This window comes from Schistocerca piceifrons, chromosome 10 (genome assembly GCF_021461385.2).
Source record: "Schistocerca piceifrons isolate TAMUIC-IGC-003096 chromosome 10, iqSchPice1.1, whole genome shotgun sequence".
Classification (NCBI taxonomy): Eukaryota; Metazoa; Arthropoda; class Insecta; order Orthoptera; family Acrididae; genus Schistocerca; species Schistocerca piceifrons.
This window is the reverse complement of record NC_060147.1, coordinates 111,952,361-111,974,712: the sequence shown is the minus strand read 5'-3', so window position 1 is coordinate 111,974,712 and position 22,352 is coordinate 111,952,361. Positions and strand designations below refer to the sequence as shown.

General features: G+C 44.4%; 1 protein-coding gene across 1 annotated transcript in view; it reads left to right on the top strand.

Annotated features, from left to right (window-relative positions):
* Window positions 1–21,115, top strand: part of LOC124719056 (probable cytochrome P450 304a1) — an 89,623-nt gene extending 68,508 nt beyond the window's left edge. Inside the window, exons 7-9 of the mRNA XM_047244726.1 lie at window positions 1,682–1,799; window positions 16,074–16,215; window positions 20,742–21,115. Of these exons, the coding sequence (XP_047100682.1) occupies window positions 1,682–1,799; window positions 16,074–16,215; window positions 20,742–20,914 (433 nt within the window). The 3' untranslated portion in view covers window positions 20,915–21,115. The remainder of the gene's footprint in view (window positions 1–1,681; window positions 1,800–16,073; window positions 16,216–20,741) is intronic.
* The last annotated feature ends 1,237 nt before the right edge of the window (window positions 21,116–22,352 follow it).

Here is a 22,352-nt window from a genome sequence, read left to right as displayed (position 1 = left end):
TCCTGTATTTACTCAAAAATTAAACTCCTGTACACTACAGCATATCAGCAAACAGCCACAGATTTCTGCTCACCACATCCATAAGATCGTTTATGTGTATAGAGAACAAGAGCAGTCCTATCACACTTCCATGGGGCACTCAGAGTGATACCTTTGCATCAGGTGAACACTCCCCATTCAGGAAAGGCAGTACGTTCTAATATAAGGAGCGATAAAAAAGTTTCTATTCGAAGGCTGCACACCTCATGATCAGCATGCCAATGAGACAAAATTGCCATGAGAATTGGGGCAATCATTCCTTCGATGAACCAGACGGAAAATATCCATTTGGTAAAACGCCATGTGCTGCTGCTTGAGGAAGTCCATAAACTGCCTGCTGCACATCCTTGATCCTTGTCCGACAGAAATCGTCGCCCCTTCAAGGCAAACTTTTAAGGGATCAAAAGCATGATGATCGCATGGAGAGAGATCGGGACTATAGAACAGGTGCTCGACTGTCTTCCACTTGAATCGGTGAACTTTTGCTGGCCTCCTATATCGACCAGCGTCTTGTGTCGAATTGGCACCAGCACGGAACTTTGCATACCATTCCGCAACAGTGGTTTTGTACAGACATGCTGCCTCATACACATCTTCATCTCCTGATAGATGTCTATCGGTATTTGTCCTTCGGTAGTCAAGAAAAGAATGATGGAACGTTGGTCCTATTTGGACGTTTGTGGCAATAACGTCCCTGTAGTTCACCTTTGAGCCAGCCGGAGTGGCCGTGCAGTTCTAGGAGCTACAGTCCGGAGCCGGGCGACCGCTCCAGTCGCAGGTTCGAATCCTGCCTCGGGCATGGATGTGTGTGATGTCCTTAGGTTAGTTAGGTTTAATTAGTTCTAAGTTCTAGGCGACTGATGACCTCAGAAGTTAAGTCGCATTGTGCTGGAGCCAACCAAGTTCACCTTTCTGCACTTACTTCATACACGTCAGAAAGACAAATACCACATCAATCTCTTGTCTATATGTTGATGCTTATATACCTTCATTGGAGTCGCACTATGTTGCATGTAGGGTGCAGCAATGCCCCAAACGGAAATTTTTTGAGTGCTCCATGTACCTGTACTTGGAAAGTCTTTGAGCCACTCACGTATCTGAGAACCTACTCTTTATCCTCAGAGAGTCGTTAACGGTCCACAGAGTGGTATTATGTCAAATATGCAGGAAAATGGAATCTGCCAGTTGCCCTTTATTCATGGCTCATGGGATTCTGGTTTGTCGATGTGAGCTTTGGTTCTCCAAGAAAATTTATTGACGAATTTAGAATGTGTTCAAGAATTCTGCAGCATTAAGGATGTTGGTCTGTGAATTTATAGGTAACCTTCTTACAAACAGCAGTTAGCTGCACTTATTTCCAGTCGCTTAGGAATTTTAGCAGGGCGAGTAATTACCGCTAAATTCAAGCTAAGTATGGGGCCAATGCTGAAGAGTACTCCCTGTAAAACCAAATGTGGAGTCCATCTGACCTGGCAACTTGTTTGTTTTCAGTCCTTTCAGCTGCCTTTCAGGGCATAGATGCCTATCTCTATGTTCTACATATGGGAGTCTGCACAGCTGTCAAAATCTGTTACACCTAGAAGCAAAGTTGCCCACTTGATAATGACACACAAGTGAAAAAGCACATGCTCGCCTGTTACAGCCTGCCGTACACCGAGGCCACGCTGAGGGAGGTGATGCGGATCAACACCCCCGCACCCATCAGCGTCCCGCACAAGGTGACGGAGGACACCTCGCTGCAGGGCTACTCCCTGCCAAAGGTGAGCTCTTATTCTGAGGGGAAATTTTCGCTTTCATAACTGTCTTGATTAACAGTTCATACATCATTTACGAGGGATATTCTGAAAGTAAGTCGTTGTTTTTCATACGGAAACTTAACTGCCAAAAACAAATACACCATGGCATCATGAACACCCACCTTGCACTACTTTTCAACATAGTCTCAACTGACATTGAGACATTTGTTGTAGAGTGCAATCAATTTAAAAAATCACTCTGGTAAAACTTGGTGCCCTGCAATGTAATAAATTGTCGCACAGTCTGCTCCTCCTCAACACTGGTTTGGGAGTGATATTCGAAGAGTGCGGCTTTCAATGCAGGGGGCAGGTGAAAGACCAATGGGGCAAGACTGGGGCCGTACATTAGGTAGTTCAGTCTGTTTCATCCGAATTAACACGTCTGATTCTGTGTGAGCATTGCCTGTGTGGTTTTGCGTTCTTGTCCAAGAGCACAAAACCTTCATTCAAGATCCTGGCTCAGGGCAGGAGTTTGGTGAGGATGTCGCAGTAGTGTGCCACATTGATAGTCCCTTCCCTTTGCGTTCCAGAGCACTGTAGCCACAACATTTCTGGCAGAGAGTGACACATTACATTTTTTTTCCGCTGGTGAACTGCAATGAGGCAGCCTTGGATTATGGGGAAAAGTGGTGCACCCATGTCTCATTACCTGTGTTGATTCTGAACACGAGCCCATCTATATAATAAAATGGAACATCTACAGTCGTCCTTACAGTGTTATGTATTATATGGCTACCAGTTTCAGTGCTCCAGTATACGATCTTCAGGTCTTAACTGATGCTGAGGTGGTAACTCCATTCGTATACATCGTTTATCAGTAGCCAATATTATGTAGTTGATGGTTGGAGACACATCATCATTGTTACAGGATTTTGTTTCGTCTTGCCACTGTAGAGTTTTGTAGCAGGGGAAGCAAGAGAAAGGATGTTGTTTGGTAGCTGGTGTCTTCTTTCTGCAGCACAACTGCACACATGTATTAACAGGGTTCTTTATTCATAAGAACAGGAAGCTACTTACCTTTAAGCAAGTTGTTGTCGTACAAGCTCTTCTGTAATAGTCCACATTAGCCTCACTGCTAGTGAAGCAGCTCTATGTACACTGAAGTCTTGTAGCCAGTGACGTGACCTGACAACTAGAATAGCGACTGAGCAAGTAACTGAGCTAACTGTGGCTGCGACTCTGGCTCACTGACTGACCGTCTGACTGGGCTGACTGTCAGTGACTGACCAGGCCCTCCCGTCAGCGGCGGCGGTCTAAATACCGGTGGTCGAGAGGGCGTCGGCGGTGCGTTGCTTGCGAGTCTGTCTTTGGCCTCTCTCCTGAAAGGCGCGCTTGATTCAGCGCCTATTATCGATCTTTTCGCAACCTCTTTGTCGACCAGCGTGCTGGCGACAGCTTACGCCAGCACACGGCTGGCGACAGCTTACGCCAGCACGCGGGTAGTCTGCGAAAAGCAGTTCATAGATATTCACTACCGATGAATTGTGTATACGATTGGAGTTAACCCCCTCATAGTCAGTTAATGCCAGAAGATTGAGTACAGAAGCATCGAAACTAATAGGCATATAATAAATAATATCTAAAGGACGACTGAAGACCACCAAACCTCCAATGAGAAGAATGGACATACGAAAGCGAACTAATTTAGCTGTTGCACATACTGCATCAAGTGATTGAGGCTGATTCCAGCTCGTGCACTCTTGTGATTCGGGATCAGGTTTCTCAGCACCCATCTTTCACCAGGTGTAGAAGTATGAAACCGTTGCAATAATTACACGTCTGTTGTTTAAAACTTATAAACAATATTTTATTCAAAATAATCCCCATTGCTATTTATAATTTCTCCCACCTCTCTGGCAGAATATGAATGACACACCAAAAAAACAGTTCATCTTTTGAAGCGAAACGGCTAGAGAGCCATTTTCGTACATTTTCATACGAATTGATGCATTGTTCAGTGAGAGCGTGTCCCAGTGATGCAAATAGATAATAATCGGACGGAGCCAAGTCTGAAGAATAAGCCGCATGCGCTAGTACTTCCCAACTGAACGCCTCGATCGTTTCCCTGATCGTTTTGCTGTGTGTGATGGGGCGTTATCATGGAGCAATATGACTCTGTGTTGCCTTTTTCCATATTTCTGTCGCTTTTCACGTAATATACGACTTAAATCGATCATTTGCTGTTGGTAGCGACCAGTGTTAATGGTTTCACCAGATTTTAGCAGCTCATGATGACAGATGACACCATTCTGATCCATCAAACACACAGCATTGTCTTCTTTCCAAAGAGATTTGGTCTTGCAGTGGATGCCGATGGTTTGCCTGGATTTACCAACGATTTACGACGCTTAGGATTCTCAAAATACGAGGGCAAGTCAATTATTATCGCCAAAGTAATTATAAAATTATATTGTAATCAAATAGGAAAGTTAAAAGAACATCATTTTTCGACATAGTTTCCTTGCGTTTCAACACACTTGGTAGATCGTTTTACAAGCTTCCTGATGCCCTCATAAAAAAAGGTTCTCGGTTGAGCTGCGAGCCGGGAATGCACCGCTTCTTTCACTGCTTCCTCCGAGGCAAATCGACGGCCCCTTAATGCCTGTTTGAGTGGACCAAACAAGTGATACTCAGAAGGGGCAAGATCGGGACTATATGGAGGATGATCCAGTACTTCAAATTTGAGTTTCTGGAGCGTTTCAGCAGTGTGGGGAGCAGTATGCGGACGGTCATTATCGTGCATTTTGATGTTGGATGTTTCCATTCCACACTTTGCCGTTTACTCTCCGGCTCGTAATGATGCATCCATGTTTCGTCACCAGTAATGATCCTGTCTAAGGAGTTGTCCCCTTCGTTACCATGGCGAGCCAAATGTTTTTTGCAGATGTCCAAACGCGTTTGTTTATACAACTGTGTTAGTTGTTTTGGCACCCATCTTGCTCAAACTTTATGAAACCCAAGTCTGTTGTGGATGATTTTGTAGGCAGAACCGTGACTAATTTGCAGACGATGTGCCACTTCGTCAATAGTTAATGGTGTCTTTAAGAGAATCATTTCAGGTGAAAGCTAAATGGTTTCTTCATTTTTGGCAGTAAACGGTCGTCCGGCTCCTTCATCCTGCGTAACACTTGTGCGACCATTTCGGAATTTTTCAATCCATTCGTAGACACTCCGTTGTGGCAAAACACTGTTCCGGTACTGTACCGAAATTCATCGATGAATTTCGGCCCCTGATACGCTCCCGGCCACAAAAAACGGATCACTGAACGTTGGTCTTCTTTGGTGCAAATAGAAAGCAGAGCAGCCATGATTAACAGCACGGCAGCGATAACGAAACTAACCTAGCAGCTTGAAAATTGCAAACAAATAACAAGAAATAAACAAAGCATGCGTCATCAGCCTAAAACTACAGTACTACCAAAATAAACAAAAATATAACTGCGGATAATAATTGACTTACCCTCGTATATCCATTTTTCGTCTCTTGTCACTATTCGATGGAGAAACGATTTCCTGTTGTATCTGGCGGGCAGCATTTCACAAGTGGTCTTTCGATTTGCTTGCTGTCTTTCATTCAGTTCATGCGGAACCCATTTTCCCATAGCTTTCAACCGAAGAGAAGCGGCTTTCTGCGTCACCTTCAGTTGTTCCACGAGTTCCTGTTGAGTTTGAGTATCATCTTCATCCGATAAGGCCTGCAATTCGTTGTCTTCGAACTTTTTCGATGGTTTTCCGCGATCGTCGTTTCTCACGTCAAAATCACCACTTTTGATTTTTTTTTTTTTTTTTTTTTTTTTAACCACTCGAAACAGTGCGTTTTCCAAAGAGCATGTTCACCGAAAGCTTCGACAAGCATTCGATGCTATTCTGCAGCAGAATGGTAACAGAAAATCAATGCTGTCCGCAAACCGTAGTTCGTAGGCACAAAATTCGACATGTTTACGGATTTGAAACAGATGCCGATGTATGGAACTTGGGTTACTGCGTGTTGACATTCGTCGCCAGCCGTTACAGGAAGCAGATGGCGGTACAATCGCAGTCTCACGGGCCCTACATTGACGGCTAGCACCATCTATAAGGAAATTCCTGTTTCATACTTCCGCACCTGGCATATGATTATTTCTAATGTACGTTTTCAGGATCAGGCGCAATCTTTAAAACTCTCCTATCAAAACGATGTATCGTATTATTTTGGAAATCGGTAATTGTAAACTGCACTTGCACGATCATATGTGAGTCGTGAGTTACCACTTGTTCAGAGGCTCATTACCAGCTCAAACGTGCTTTTTTCGGAAGTGATAAATTTAAACTAGGTGAACAGAAGCTAGTTTCCAAGCTCCAAACCTTCGCCCTTCCCATTAACTACGTTCGTCTGATCGGTTCCTTTCTCTCCCGCCGTCCTTCCCATGTCACCATCCATAACACCGATTCCTACACCTTTTTCCCCTCCGCCGGTGTGCCCCAAGGCTCCGTCCTCTCCCCCCTTCTGTACTTGTTGTACACGGTGGACATGCCGCCGCCGTCACCCCCCGTCCACCTTCTCCAGTTTGCCGATGACACCGCCTTCCTTGCCCTTGCCCCCACCCTGCGACGCTCCCAACACCTTCTCCAATCCCATCTTGACCGGTTCACCGCTTGGTGCAACCAGTGGTTGCTCAAGGTCAATCCTTCCAAAACCCAGGCGATCATTGTAGGCAAAACCACTCCCTCCTTCCGCCTCCTTGATTTCTATCTCACCGTTTATGGCCGTCTCATCGCTCTCACCCCCACCCTTAAGTACCTTGGCGTCACCCTCGACCGTCGCCTCTCCTGGACTCCCCATCTCCAGACAATCCAAGCCAAGGCACGTTCCCGACTCCGTCTCCTCAAGCTCCTTTCCGGCCGAACGTGGGGTCTGGACCCCTCCACCATCCTCCACACCTATAAGTCCCTCATCCGCCCTATCCTCTGTTACGCCCATCCAGCCTGGATCTCCGCCCCCCCTTCCTTTTATAAATCCCTCCAAATCCTTGAACGCCATGCTCTCCGCCTTGCCTATCGCATCCGTCTCCCTTCCCCCACGCGGATCCTGTATGACCTTATCCCCTTCCCCCACCTCCTCCTCTTCCTCGAAAGGATACGAATCCTATACACCTCCCGTAAACTCGATCCTCCTCACCCGCTCGTCTCCCCGATCCTCTCCCACCCCCGCCCGCTGCCGCGCCTGTACTCCCATGTCCCACCCGGTCTCCATCTCTCCACCCTCCTTACCCTCTCCCAAGGTGGTTTCCGCCAGCTCCCTCTCCCTGATGATGTCCTCGTCCCCTCCATCTACCCCTCCTATCAACTTTGACCCTGCCCCCCCTCCCTCCTGGTGTCCTTTCCCTTCGGCACCCTCCCTCCTTTCTCTTCCCTTCCCTTCTCTCTCCTTTTCCCCCATCCCCTCCCTCCACCCCTCTTCTTCCGGGCTTCCCCTCCCCCTTCCTCTCTCCCCCCTCTTTCCCCTGCCCGTGGCGTCCCTGCTCTCCCCTCTCGCTTTCCCTCTCCCCCTCCTCCTCCTCCTCCTCCTCCTCCTCCTCTCTTGGCAGGTCCCCGGACTCGCACACGCATCGTGAACTTTCGCGCGCCGGAGATCATCGCCCTCGGTTTAGTGTCTGTGCCGTCGTGTCTGTGCCTCAGTGTTTTTCGCCGTCCACGCTCCTTCGTTCACGTGTGTCATCTACCTCGTCAGTGTTTGTGCCCAGTGCCGACGGTTTTTCTTGTTTGTTTCGTCAAGTGTGAACGGCTTCATGTTTTTAACTATTGTATCTCCTGTTTTTTAAACCGCCATTCTGTTACTTGTCTGTCTCCCTTTCTTTTTTATTGTACTGCTTATGGCTGAAGAGCGGAGTACACTGTTCCGCTGCCAGCCCACCTTGTATGGGGTGTCCAAATTACAATAAAGAAAAAAAAAAAAAAAAAAAAAAAAGAAGCTAGTTTCTCCCACCACCTGCTCTCGGCTGTGGTATGTCATATTTGCCAACTTTTTAGTGCAGTATTCAAGTGAATGTTCAGTGTTGTTCGTCTTTCCAAAGTGTTGCGTACAGAAAGCATACTGTCGCTGGGTGTGAATTTTATGTCTTTTGCGAACAGAAACCAGACTGTCGCCGTGTTTTTTAACTGTCTGTCTATTATTTTACCTGTCTGCTTCATATGTATTTTATCAGCATCATGATCCTTTTGTTCTATGTTTTAAGTTCCACGATTTTTTCGCCGTGTTACCATTTAAGTCTCCGATTTTATCGCCTGTTTTTATTATTTCTTATCTTCATCTTTTTAAAACAAAGCCTGTAGGCTGAAGAGCAGCATACTAAGCTGCTGCCGCTCCCTTCGGGAGGGGGGGGGGGGGGGGGGGGGAAGCGAAACTCAATTAAAAAAAAGAAAAAAGAGCTAGTTTCGTTTGGTCTGAGGAAACCAAACGAATAACACATTTGGCTACACTGTCTCTGGCATGCTGCTCTAATTTGTTCGGACAACGCCCTGATTGGCTAACTTCAGTCCTAATTACATCGGAAACAGCGCAACATATAGATTTTTTTTACTAACAGTTGTTTCTCAGCACAACTTACTGTGCAATAACCTTACAAGCTTTTCAGAGTGTTTCGGACCGCCTTGTATGGTTGTTTCTCTTTGCTACAGGTTTTACTAAATTTTATCCTCATTTAAAGAGTGTTGCCACTCATAATACTAAATGGAAAGTTTGTCCAAGACTTCTTGCATTTCCTTAGAATCGTCCAACGATGGTACTTCCCTGAATAACTGCGGTGTCAGTAAACAATTTTCTAGCGCTATTGATCCTGTCTGTTAAATCATTTGCGTATGTTGAAAACATCAGAGGTCTTATTACACTACTTTGAGACACACCCGATGTTACTTTCCCTTCTACGGAACAGCTGCTTCCAGTATAACGTATTGGTTACTATTAGACAAATATTCTTCGAGCCAGTCACATATTTGTGAAAATAGACCGTATGATCGTACCTTGCTCAGTTTTCGACAACCTGGTACAATTCCGAATGCCTTTCGCAAATCTAGGAAAATGGAATGTAGTTGTTCACAGGCATCTATCATTTGCAAGATGTTATGGTCAGTTCCGCAAGAGAGTCTACGCCACTGTCTGTATGAAATAAAATATTCTATTATAAATGTATGCGTACATGAAAATACATGTTATTACTAGTCAAAATATCCACGGGTGTGCTGCCGGTCTATAGTGTCCAACGGGCACAATATTTCGGCGATCATACATGTCGCCATCATCAGGTGAACTGACGGACTGAGTTCCTGTGAACGTGCCGGCGCGGAGATCCGTGCGCTATGGCTGCTCAGAGGGAACTGGGTTCGGTCGCGGCGGCGGCCGATTTAAATACCCTCCGCCCGCGGCGCGTTCCCTCCGCCGTCCGCGCCCCGCGCCACGGTTGCGCGGTGGAACAGATTGCGACGGCGTCTGAGATGACGTCGGAGTGATGGCTCTGTCCGCCCAACCACTGCAGCCCAACCTCTTGAGATGGATGAAGTCACGAGGGAGGAGGTAGGCACTGCATTTATTCCATACACAGGCGCACTCTCGGGGAAAATCGCTCGCATTCTGAAGAAACACCGGGTCGGAACTGTGTTTTGTCCTCCAAATAAAACTCGTGCACTGGTGGGGAGCGCCAAAGATGACCTCGGTTTGAGGAAGGCCGGCGTGTACCAGATTCCGTGTCAATGTGGCAAGTCGTATATTGGTCAGACGATGCGTACCGTCGAGGATCGATGCCGTGAACACCAGAGGCACACTCGACTGATGTATCCGAGCAAGTCGGCGGTCGCTGAACATTGTTTGTCGGAAAATCACGCCATGGAATATGACCGCACGAGGATTCTGGTACAGACGTCGAAATACTGGGACAGCGTTGTTAGAGAGGCCATCGAAATTCGCACCAATGATGACCTCATAAACCGTGACTGTGGCTATAATCTTAGCAAGGCTTGGGAACCAGCGATCGGGTTAATCAAGAGTAAATCGAGCAAACGTATAGTTGTGACGACCACGGCGGACAGAGCCATCACTCCGACGTCATCTCAGACGCCGTCGCAATCTGTTCCACCGCGCAACCGTGGCGCGGGGCGCGGACGGCGGAGGGAGCGCGCCGCGGGCGGAGGGTATTTAAATCGGCCGCCGCCGCGACCGAACCCAGTTCCCTCTGAGCAGCCATAGCGTACGGATCTCCGTGCCGGCACGTTCACAGGAGCTCAGTCCGTCAGTTCACCTGATGATGGCGACATGTATGATCGCCGAAATATTGTGCCCGTTGGACACTATAGACCGGCAGCACACCCGTGGATATTTTGACTATCAAATACGCCGGGAGAAACTCAAGAATCACAACACGTTATTACTAATTGCACATTGCCTAAAAGTTAATCCAATCGCCACCATTATCGAGTATAGCTTGGCACCTTAGCCCTCTCACCGGTAAATCAACCAAGTTTCCAACCTCTAAACATCGTCTGACACACGTCGCTACGAATGACTTTGGCTCTCTAAGAATTTTAGCGGCAGCTTCATATGAAAGCTTTGGTTCATTCGGATGATTTACGAGGAAGACCGCCTCGTGACGCTTCAGATATTTTGTACTCATTTTAAACTGCAACCGACAAAACAAAACATTAAACTCTCACACTGTTTATCTGTATACTGTGCAAAATCGCATTGATTAAAGATTCGAGATCGATACCAGAGATGCCGCTGCTGCCGACGTCACATTTAAAATTACGGGGTACACCTTCTTGTGAAACTGACTGTAAATAGACTCTTTGGTAAAAGTATCCCGACACCCCGAAAAACATACGTTTTTGATATTAGGTGCATTGTGCTGCCACCTATTGCCAGTTTCTCCATATAAGCGACCTCAGTAGTCACTAGACACCGTCAGAGAGCAGAATGGGGCGTCCCGCGGAACTCATGGACATCGAATGTAGTCAGGTGACTGGGTGCCACTTGGGTCACGCGCCTATACGCGAGATTTCCACAGTCCTGAACATGCCTAGGTCCACTGTTTCCGATGTGATAGTTAAGTGAAAACATGAAGGGACACGTACAGCACAAAAGCGTACAGGCCGAACTCGTCTGTTGACTGACAGAGACTGCCGACAGCTGAAGAGGGTCGTAATGTGTAATAGGCAGATATCTATCCAGACCATCACACGGGAATTCCAATCTGCATCGGGATCCACTGCAAGTACTATGACAGTTACGCTGGAGGTGAGAAAACTTGGATTTCATGGTCAAGCGGCTGCTCATAAACCACACATCACGCCGGCAAATGCCAAACGACGCAACGCTTCGTGTAAGGAGCGTAAACATTCGACGATTGAACAGTGGAAAAAGTTGTGTGTAGTGATGAATCACGGTACACAATGTGATGAGCCGATGGCATGATGTGGGTATGGCGAATGCCCGGTGCACGTCATCTGCCAGTGTGTGATGTGCCAACAGTAAAATTTGGAGGAGGTGGTGTTATGGTGTGGTCATATTTTCCATGGAGGGGGCTTGCACCCCTTGTTGCTTTGTGTGGCACTGTCACAGTACAGGCCTAAATTGATATTTTAAGCACCTTCTTGCTTCCCACTGTTGAAGAGCTATTCGGGGATGGTGATTGCATCTGTCAACACTATCAATCACCTGTTCATAATGCGTGGCCTGTGGCTGAGTTGTTACATGACAATAACATCCCTGTAGTGGACTGACCTGCACACAGTCCTGACCTGAATCCTATGAACACCTTTGGGATGTTTTGGAACGCCGACTTCGTGCCAGGCCTCACCACCCCACATCGACACCTCTTCTCAGTGCAGCACTCCGTGAAGAATGGTGTGCCATTCCCCAAGAAACCTTCCAGCGCCTGATTGAACATATGACTGCGAGAGTGGGATAAGTCTTCAAGGCTAAGGGTGTGCCAACACCATACTGAATTCCAGCATTACCAACGGAGGGCACCATGAACTTATAAGTCATTTTCAGCCAGGTGTCCGGATACATTTGAACACACAGACACACACACACACACACACATATATATATATATATATATATATATATATATATATATATATATATATATATATACTGAAGCGCCAAAGAAGCTGTTATAGGCATGCATATTCAAATACAGAGATATGTAAACGGGCAGAATACGGCGCTGCGGTCAGCAGCGCCCGTATAAGACAACAAGAGTCTGGTGCAGTTGTTAGATCGGTTACCACTACTACAATGGCAGGTTATCAAGATTTAAGTGAGTTTGAACGTGGTGTTACAGTCGGCGCACGAGAGATGGGAAACAGCATCTCCAAGGTAGCGTTGGAGTCGGGATTTTCCCGTACGATCAGTTAACGAGTGTACTGTGAACATCAGATCTCCGACATCGCTGTGGCTGAAGAAAGATCCTGCAAGAACGAGACCAACGACGAGTGAAAAGAATCGTTCAGCATGATAAAAGTGCAACCCTTCGCCAAATTGCTGCAGATTTCAATTTTTTTTTTTCCATCAGTCTACTGACTGGTTTGATGCGGCCCACCACGAATTCCTTTCCTGTGCTAACCTCTTCATCTCAGAGTAGCACTTGCAACCTACGTCCTCAATTATTTGCTTGACGTATTCCAATCTCTGTCTTCCTCTACAGTTTTTCCCCTCTACAGCTCCCTCTAGTACCATGGAAGTCATTCCCTCATGTCTTAGCAGATGTCCTATCATCCTGTCCCTTCTCCTTATGTTTTCCACATATTCCTTTCCTCTCCGATTCTGCGTAGAACCTCATCATTCCTTACCTTGTCAGTCCACCTAATTTTCAACATTCGTCTATAGCACCACATCTCACATGCTTCGATTCTCTTCTGTTCGGGTTTTCCCACAGTCCATGTTTCACTACCATACAATGCTGTACTCAGACGTACATCCTCAGAAATTTCTTCCTCAAATTAAGGCCGGTATTTGATATTAGTAGACTTCTCTTGGCCAGAAATGCCTTTTTTGCCATAGCGAGTGTGCTTTTGATGTCCTCCTTGCTCCGTCCGTCATTGGTTATTTTACTGCCTAGGTAGCAGAATTCCTTAACTTCATACAGCCTTGTCTTACACCCTTCTTAATACGAGCACTTCGTTCTTGATCGTCCACTCTTATTATTCCCTCTTGGTTGTTGTACATATTGTATATGACCCGTCTCTCCCTATAGCTTACCCCTACTTTTTTCAGAATCTCGAACAGCTTGCACCATTTTATATTGTCGAACGCTTTTTCCAGGTCGACAAATACTATGAAAGTGTCTTGATTTTTCTGTAGCCTTGCTTCCATTATTAGCCGTAACGTCAGAATTGCCTCTCTCGTCCCTTTACTTTTCCTAAAGCCAAACTGATCGTCACCTAGCGCATTCTCAATTTTCTTTTCCATTCTTCTGTATATTATTCTTGTAAGCAGCTTCGATGCATGAGCTGTTAAGCTGATTTGTGCGATAATTCTCGCACTTGTCAGCTCTTGCCGTCTTCGGAATTGTGTGGATGATGCTTTTCCGAGAGTCAGATGGTATATCGCCAGACTCATATTTTCTACACACCAACGTGAATAGTCGTTTTGTTGCCACTTCCCCCAGTGATTTTAGAAATTCTGATGGAATGTTATCTATCCCTTCTGCCTTATTTGACCGTAAGTCCTACAAAGCTCTTTTAAATTCCGATTCTAATACTGGATCCCCTATCTCTTCTAAATCGACTCCTGTTTCTTCTTCTATCACATCAGACAAATCTTCACCCTCATAGAGGCTTTCAATGTATTCTTTCCACCTATCTGCTCTCTCCTCTGCATTTAACAGTGGAATTCCCGTTGCAGTCTTAATGTTACCACCGTTGCTTTTAATGTCACCAAAGGTTGTTTTGACTTTCCTGTATGCTGAGTCTGTCCTTCCGACAATCATATCTTTTTCGATGTCTTCACATTTTTCCTCCAGCCATTTCGTCTTAGCTTCCCTGCACTTCCTATTTATTTCATTCCTCCTGATTTTCCCGAACATGTTTGTACTTCCTCCTCTCATCAATCAACTGAAGTATATCTTCTGTTACCCATGGTTTCTTCGCAGCTACCTTCTTTGTACCTATGTTTTCCTTCCCAACTTCTGTGATGGCCCTTTTTAGAGATGTCCATTCCTCTTCAACTGTACTGCCTACTGCGCTATTCCTTATTGCTGTATCTATAGCGTTAGAGAACTTCAAACGTATCTCGTCATTCCTTAGTACTTCCGTATCCCACTTCTTTGCGTATTGATTCTTGCTGACTAATGTCTTGAACTTCAGCCTACTCTTCATCACTACTATATTGTGATCTGAGTCTATATCTGCTTCTGGGTACGCCTTACAATCCAGTATCTGATTTCGGAATCTCTGTCTGACCATGATGTAATCTAACTGAAATCTTCCCATATCTCCCGGCCTTTTCCAAGTATACCTCCTCCTCTTGTGATTCTTGAACAGGGTATTCGCTATTACTAGCTGAAACTTGTTACAGAACTCAATTAGTCTTTCTCCTCTTTCATTCCTCGTCCCAAGCCCATATTCTCCTGTAACCTTTTCTTCTACTCCTTCCTCTACAACTGCATTCCAGTCGCCCATGACTATTAAATTTTCGTCCCCCTTTACATACTGCATTACCCTTACAATATCCTCATACACTTTCTCAATCTGTCCATCTTCAGCTTGCGACGTCGGCATGTATACCTGAACTATCGTTGTCGGTGTTGGTCTGCTGTCGATTCTGAATAGAACAACCCGGTCACTGAACTGTTCACAGTAACACACCCTCTGCCCTACCTTCCTATTCATAACGAATCCTACACCTGTTATACCATTTTCTGCTGCTGTTGATATTACCCGATACTCATCTGACCAGAAATCCTTGTCTTCCTTCCACTTCACATCACTGACCCCTACTATATCTAGATTGAGCCTTTGCATTTCCCTTTTCAGATTTTCTAGTTTCCCTACCACGTTCAAGCTTCTGACATTCCATGCCCCGATTCGTAGAACGTTATCCTTTCGTTGATTATGCAATCTTTTTCTCATGGTAACCTCCCTCTTGGCAGTCCCCTCCCGGAGATCCGAATGGGGGACTATTCCGGAAGCTTTTGCCAATGGAGAGATCATCATGACACTTCTTCAAATACAGGCCACATGTCCTGTGGATACACGTTACATGTCTTTAATGCAGTGGTTTCCATTGCCTTCTGCATCCTCATGTCGTTGATCATTGCTGATTCTTCCGCCTTTAGGGGCAATTTCCCACCCCTAGGACAAGATTTCAATACTGCGCCATTAATAAGTGTCAGCATGCGAACCACTCAACGAAACATCATTCATATGTGCTCTCGGAGCCGAAGTCCCACTCGCATACCCTTGATGGCTGTCTAACACAAAGATTTACAACTAGCCTGGGCCCGTCAACACCGACATTGGACTGTGAACATGTTGTCTGATCGGACGAGTCTCGTTTCAAATTGTATCAAGCAGATGAATGTGTATGGGAGACAACCTCATGAATCCATGGACCCTGCATGTAAGCAGGAGACAGTTCAAGCTGGTGAAGGCTCTGTAATGGTGTGGGGCGTGTGAAATTGGAGTGATGTGTAACCCCCTGATATGTCTAGATATGACTGTTAACAGGTGACATGTACGTAAGTATCCTGTCTGATCACCAGCATCCATTCATGTCTGTTGTGCATTATTACAGATTTGGGCACTTCCAGCAGGACAATGAGGCACCCGTCTAGAATTGCCACAGAGTGGCTCCAAGAACACTCTTCTGAGTTTAAACACTTCCGCTAGCCGCGAAACTCCCCACACATGAACATTATTGAGCATATGTGGGGGTGCCTTGCAATGTGCTGTTCTACCCATTCGTATTCTTATGGATTCATGGATAGCCCTGCAGGATTAATGGTATCAATTCCCTCCAGCACTACTTCAGACATCAGTCGAGTCCATGGCATCTCATGTTGCGGCATTTGTGCGTGCTTGCGAGTGCCCTACTCGATATTAGGGCGGCGTACCAGTTTCTTTGGCTCTTCAATGTATAAACGAATAAAGTAAGTTGAATCTGATACGAGCGGGTTTTTCCTGAATACGTGCTGATCCTCTGAGAGACACCTGTTTTCCTCCAGCAACATTTTAGTGAGAAGGGTGGTTGTTGTGTTGCAGGGCAGTGTGGTCATAACATGCCTGTGGAGCATGCATATGGACAAGGACGTGTGGGAGGACCCGGAGAACTTCAGACCAGAGAGGTTTCTGGACGAGAACGGACAGCTCAGCAGGAAAGACTTCAGCTTGCCGTTTGGTGCTGGTAAGTATTACTATCTCCTGCCTTGGCCCCTTTTCTTGTTACCTCTTATCCCTTCAGAGTGTGCACAAAATCCAGCAACCATCTTTCTACGAGCACTACTGACTTTTGCAGGCGTAAGCTTTGTTCGAAAAAGCCATTCTGCTGACAGACTTTTCTTTTCAGAGTCATGAGAATAAACCAAATTCATCACCAGCCTTGGACTTTTTCCAGAGTTTTTCTGCATCGATCAGTCCATTGTTGTTTTTTAGCGGCAGTCAGTTTATGTAGAATCCGTGGACAACAAAGGTTTCTCGTGTCTAAGTGTTGTAAAATGTTGCGGATTGACTCATACCAATGCCCAATATGGTCCGATTAAATTCACAGGATGTTCGTCGATCTTCAAGCATTGGTCGAACAGCAGTAATAACAGCTGTTCCTTGGCGTCCTTCACGAAATTCGTGTCCTTTGAATTCGCTGTAGTAATCGTACACTGTTGCATTACATGGGACTTCTTCACCAAATAAAGATCTAAGCTTGTCTTCACATGACAATTTAAAATTAAAAAAGAAAGACCATAGCCCGAAAATGTCTTCGAGTCCAATTCATTTTTCAGCGCACGCAAAATCTATAAATGATGATAGCTAATAAACCATTAGAGCAATTCGAACAAATCACATGGCAATCAACTGGCAAAACATTAGAGAGTACAGGTTGACAATTGTTGAGGTATATGAAAAAAACGTAAATTAGATGAAAACTATGGCGTGCACATACTTTACTCAACATGCAAACATCGCTACAGATATTCGCATTTAGGTTATAACATGTTCGATATGCCAACCGTCATTGGCGACGACGTGGCGTAGACGAATAGCGAAATTCTGCATGACTCACTGAAGTGTCGGAACATCGATGCTGCCGATGACCTCCTGAATGGCTGTTTTCAGCTCAGCAATGGTTTTGTGGTTATTGCTGTATACCTTGTCTTTAATACAGCCCAACAAAGAGGACTCGTGTATGTTCTGATCCGGAGAATACGGCGGTCAATCGAGGCCCATGTCAGTGGCCTCTGCGTACTACAGAACTAGAATGCGATCCCCAAAGTGATCCTCCAGTACATCGAACACACCACTGCTTCGATGGGGTCGAGCTTCGTCTTGCATGAACCACATCTTGTCGAAATCAGGATCACTTTAGATAATGGGGATGGACTGATCTTCCAAAAGCTTCACGTACCGATCGGTAGTCACCGTGCCGTCGAGGAATATCGCATCTATTATTCCATGACTGGACAGTGCAAACCCGCTGAGAGTGAAGAGACTTCTTGATTGCGAAATGCGGATTCTCAGTCCCCCAAATGCGCCAATTTTGGTTATTGACGAACCTATCTAAATGAAAGTGGTCTTCGCAACTAAACCAAACCATACCGCGCATCTCATTCTGGAAACATCCCCCAGGCTGTGGCTAAGCCATGTCTTCGCAATATCCTTTATTTCAGGAGTGCTAGTTCTGCAAGGTTCGCAGGAGAGCTTCTTTAAAGTTTGGAAGGTAGGAGACGAGATACTAGCAGAAGTAAAGCTGTGAACACGTGGCGTGAGTCGTGCTTGGGTAGCTCAGATGGTAGAGCACTTGCCCGTGAAAGGCAAAGGTCCCGAGTTCGAGTCTCGGTCCGGCACACAGTTTTAATCTACCAGGAAGTTTCATACTGCGCATACTAATTCCCATTATGCCCCGCAGCCAACCGTGCAGTTTGAACGTCCTAACGCAAACCGTTCAGAAGTTATGACGATTTCATTTCATATAGTTCAATAATTGTCACCCTGGAGTTCTCATTCGGTATATGAAACATTTCATTTTTTACTTGGAAGGAGAGACAGCATTGGTCGTATTTTTTTTGTTTTATTAACCGCAAAATCGATTTTCGGTCACTTAGTGACCATCCTCAGTGCTGTAATATACAATTTAAATTGGTAGACACTGGTGTCAACAAGCTTAGAGTTTATGTGATCACTCTAAGCTTGTTGACACCAGTGTCTACCAATTTAAATTGTATGTTACAGCACTGGGGATGGTCACTAAGTGACCGAAAATCGATTTTGCGGTTAATAAAACAAAAAAATACGACCAATGCTGTCTCTCCTTCCAAGTATATCCATTATCTGGTCGTGGTGCACAGGACACTCCATGGAGTCGCCAATCAATATAATTTCATTTTTTTTTTCCTTAGACACATGGTGCTCTAAAAGTTCCCGGTGTGCTCCTTGTACTATAGTTCATTTCTTTTATCTTGGCGGCTCGCGCATGCCCGCCCAGTCGTGGGAGATTGCTGCGTTGCCAGTTGCACACGACGCACGCGCCAAGAGAAGCAGCGCAAAAGTATAGTATAGTTTGCAAACTTACGTTTAGGGGGGAGCGCGCAGTTTATGAAGTAAAGCCACCACGGCCGCATTAACCCTTTCGCTGCTACAGAGACGTGCTCCCCGCATTCCCCGCATTTTATCACTGCACTGCTCGCCTGTGCAGACACATGGTGTTCCGACTTCTTTGACACACTTATCATTCGATTTCACATAAACTATTTGGCCCAAAAATTTGATTTTTACATATCTTCTTGACTGATACCTTCCCCCCGTAAATGACTTAATTTTGTTTCGATGTTCAACGCAGTTATTGTGCAGCATTAAATGTAGTAAACCATTGCACGACATTTTGAAGAGTTTACAGAGGTAAAAGTCCATAGCGTATACTTTCAGTATGGTCGATTTTAGTTGCCACAATGTTGAGAATGAAATGTGGACAAGGTACCTAAATTTCATATAAAATTTACTGTATATCAATATCTCATTTAATTTAAGTACCAGATAGGTGTCGTATGTAATATTGAGAAATATTCCGTCTTTCGCGACTGTAATAAAAGTTTTATTTATACCAGAGTCATTTCGATTTTTTCTAAAAAGTTCTGATTAAAACAATGTTGGCGAAGTACACAAAACTGAATTGTGGACGTAATAAAACATAGAAAAAACTAAAATATATTGTCAGTGAGGCACAGTGCGCAAACTGTGGTGTCACCGCCAGACACCACACTTGCTAGGTGGTAGCCTTTAAATCGGCCGCGGTCCGTTAGTATACGTCGGACCCGCGTGTCGCCACTGTCAGTGATTGCAGACCGAGCGCCGCCACACGGCAGGTCTAGTCTAGAGAGACTCCCTAGCACTCGCCCCAGTTGTACAGCAGACTTTGCTAGCGATGCTACACTGACAAATACGCTCTCATTTGCCGAGACGATAGTTAGCATAGCCTTCAGCTACGTCATTTGCTACGACCTAGCAAGGCGCCATTACCAGTTATATGGAGATGGAAATGATGTATACACAAGAGCGATGTTCTACAATTATGGATTAAAGTTAAGTATTACATCAACTACGTACTTTATTTGCTACTATTAATTCCCTTTACTGTTCCAGACCTCACGCCAGTCTGCGTGAGTTAAAAATGTGCATTTCGGACTCCTCTAGCAACACGGTGTTGGCTCTTCTGCCAACACTTCACAAACAATTTGTGTTTGTCACAACGGACAGCAAATACTTGCCAAAACATAGATCAGTCGACGAAAACATTGAATATGATTATGTTGCCAAAGCAGCTAAGCAATGAATTGCGTCCGACAATCAAGTAGCTCGGCAACGTACGAGCCGAAATTCTGTTCTAAATGATACTTTTAATACAGTCGCAAAAGAATATATCTCAAATCAGATAACATGAATATTATGTGTGTGCCTTTTCATTGTTTTTAATTGCTGTAAAAAGAAATATTGGAGGACAAAATTAGAAAAACCGAAAACTTATTATGGTTTATAATGAAGAGACAAAGCACTAGAAATTTCAAAAAATCACATTCAAACGAATAAAATTCATGAAGTAAGACACTTCGATATTGGTTTTAAATAAAGAAAATATAAATCACTAAACGAGGTTTGAACTCAGATCCTCTCTCTCTTAGCAAATAAACACCTTAACCATTACGCTAACGCATCTCATCATTCAACAGCGCTCCTGGAGGACTTTAACATGTCACACAAAATACGGACAAACACTGTTGATATGACTATGAGTTACTCACGTTTCGTCGAAGTAGAATAGGAAATAAACAATTACCGCTGTTCTTTATTGCGAAAAAGTTCGTGAGAATGATACAAACACCTTTCCTTGCTATCGCCTGAATTAGGAGGCTTACTGCTTGTTTGGCTTAATTAATTAATAGAATATGAAGCAATTGGTACAAAGAATGCTTTTTCCAAACTTTCTATAAAAGAAAGTCTGCTATCAAGACATTGCTTTTGTTCAATTACTTTATTTATGACTGAACGCCTCTAAAACTGAAGACACTCGTCCGTGCTATGACTGTAGTCGAGCTCTGGCAATGTCGTTCTCTGTTCATTGGCTGACTGCGGTTTGTGACGTCAGATGCGCAGAACTAACCTACACTCGGCCGCCGTCATAAATGATGCGCACTTTAGATGCATGCCCTCCCGTGTGTGTTGCAGGCAAGCGGCTGTGTGCGGGCGAGACGTTCGCCCGCCAGAACATGTTCCTGGCGTTCAGCACGCTACTGCAGAGCTTCAGCCTCACAGCTGACGGCGTGCCGCCTCTGGGCTGCAACATCCCAGGCAACGTGGAGACTCAGCCCTCCTTCTGGGCGCGCTTTGAAGCTCGCTGAAAAACAGATCAAGTACACGGCTCTACACGGCTGGCTCTATTCGCATTGGAAAACGCGGTCGAATGCGGGGAAAATATTACAAAACCTTTACACTCAATGTAATATAACTGTTGAAGTTGAGTAGTATTGGAGAACACGATTCCCCATTAGTGAATAACCCAATACTACGTGTATTTTTTCGCACTTACATCAATGCGCAAACGAAAGCTGCTTCATTTTATCACATTGAGCTATGATTAAATGATTAATGTACAATTTGCATTTATTTTGTGCTAATACCAGTTCTCATTACTTTTTACGTTTTGTTAATAGTTCCACATAAAAATATTGTAGTGAATGACAAAAATTCCTTGTGAAAATGTTAATACTAATTATGGAATGAACTGATACGTAAAATTACCAGTTTAAAATTGATGAACCTTTATTCATTTCATTAGTAATTTTTCGATATTTACAATCAAATATTAAAATGAAGATTTAATAGCTCAAAACGCAAGAAGTTAATAACTCTGTAAATTAAGAGCTTTAATTGTATTTAAGCTCTTTAAGAATGGAATATGTTATCTTGTTAATGAAAATGTTATAAATACCTCATGCAGCAGAATTTGGTTGGCAGAAATGGACGAGCTATGTATTATGTTAACATGATGCTGGAATTTGTACAAGTTGGTATGTGAGTAGAAAAAGCTAACTGGGAAGATATTAATAATTACCTTTTGCGTCTCGAAAATAATAAGAGATGTAATCAGAAAAGAGTGCCTGGTTACTAATTTGTGATAACGACCTTGGACTAGTTTGTCCTGTGTCGATACTAAATAAAATATACTTTTATTCTTATTCTGACAATGCATTTCATTCTTACCATGTGGTCATATATTTAGGTTATTTTGCCAAGGAAATCAACTGCAGAGGTAGTTCTACCACTATGCAATGTTAAAATTATTATGATCCACTTATTATACATTTGTCTTTGTTACTGTCTTTGTGTGCTGCTAACACATATAGCATGAATTATATACATAACAGTTTCACTCAGTTAAAGTTATTTTGTTCTTACAAGAGCAAACTGAAGCATCATCACTTTGATGCAAAGATCGCAGAAAAATTTTGCTTTGTTATCTTTGTAAATGTTGAATAACATAAAGCTTGAGTCTACCTGATATGCGGAATAGATATCTTCATACATATTTTTAAAGTTACGTGCCTCATGCAAACAGATAAACTGCAGTGTCAGTTTTGCTACAGAACGATGACGAAAATTAATCCAAAGTTAGTAAAATCTTATAAAATGTGTTGTTCTTAATTTTCGACGGTTAAGAAGTGGGCAGCTGAAGTCTAGATTATGATCCACATGGAGGTCGTCCTGAAACAGCAACCACAGAGGAACACGTCCAGTAAAGTGGGACAGGACAGCACAGGTAAGGTTTAAGTGATGATA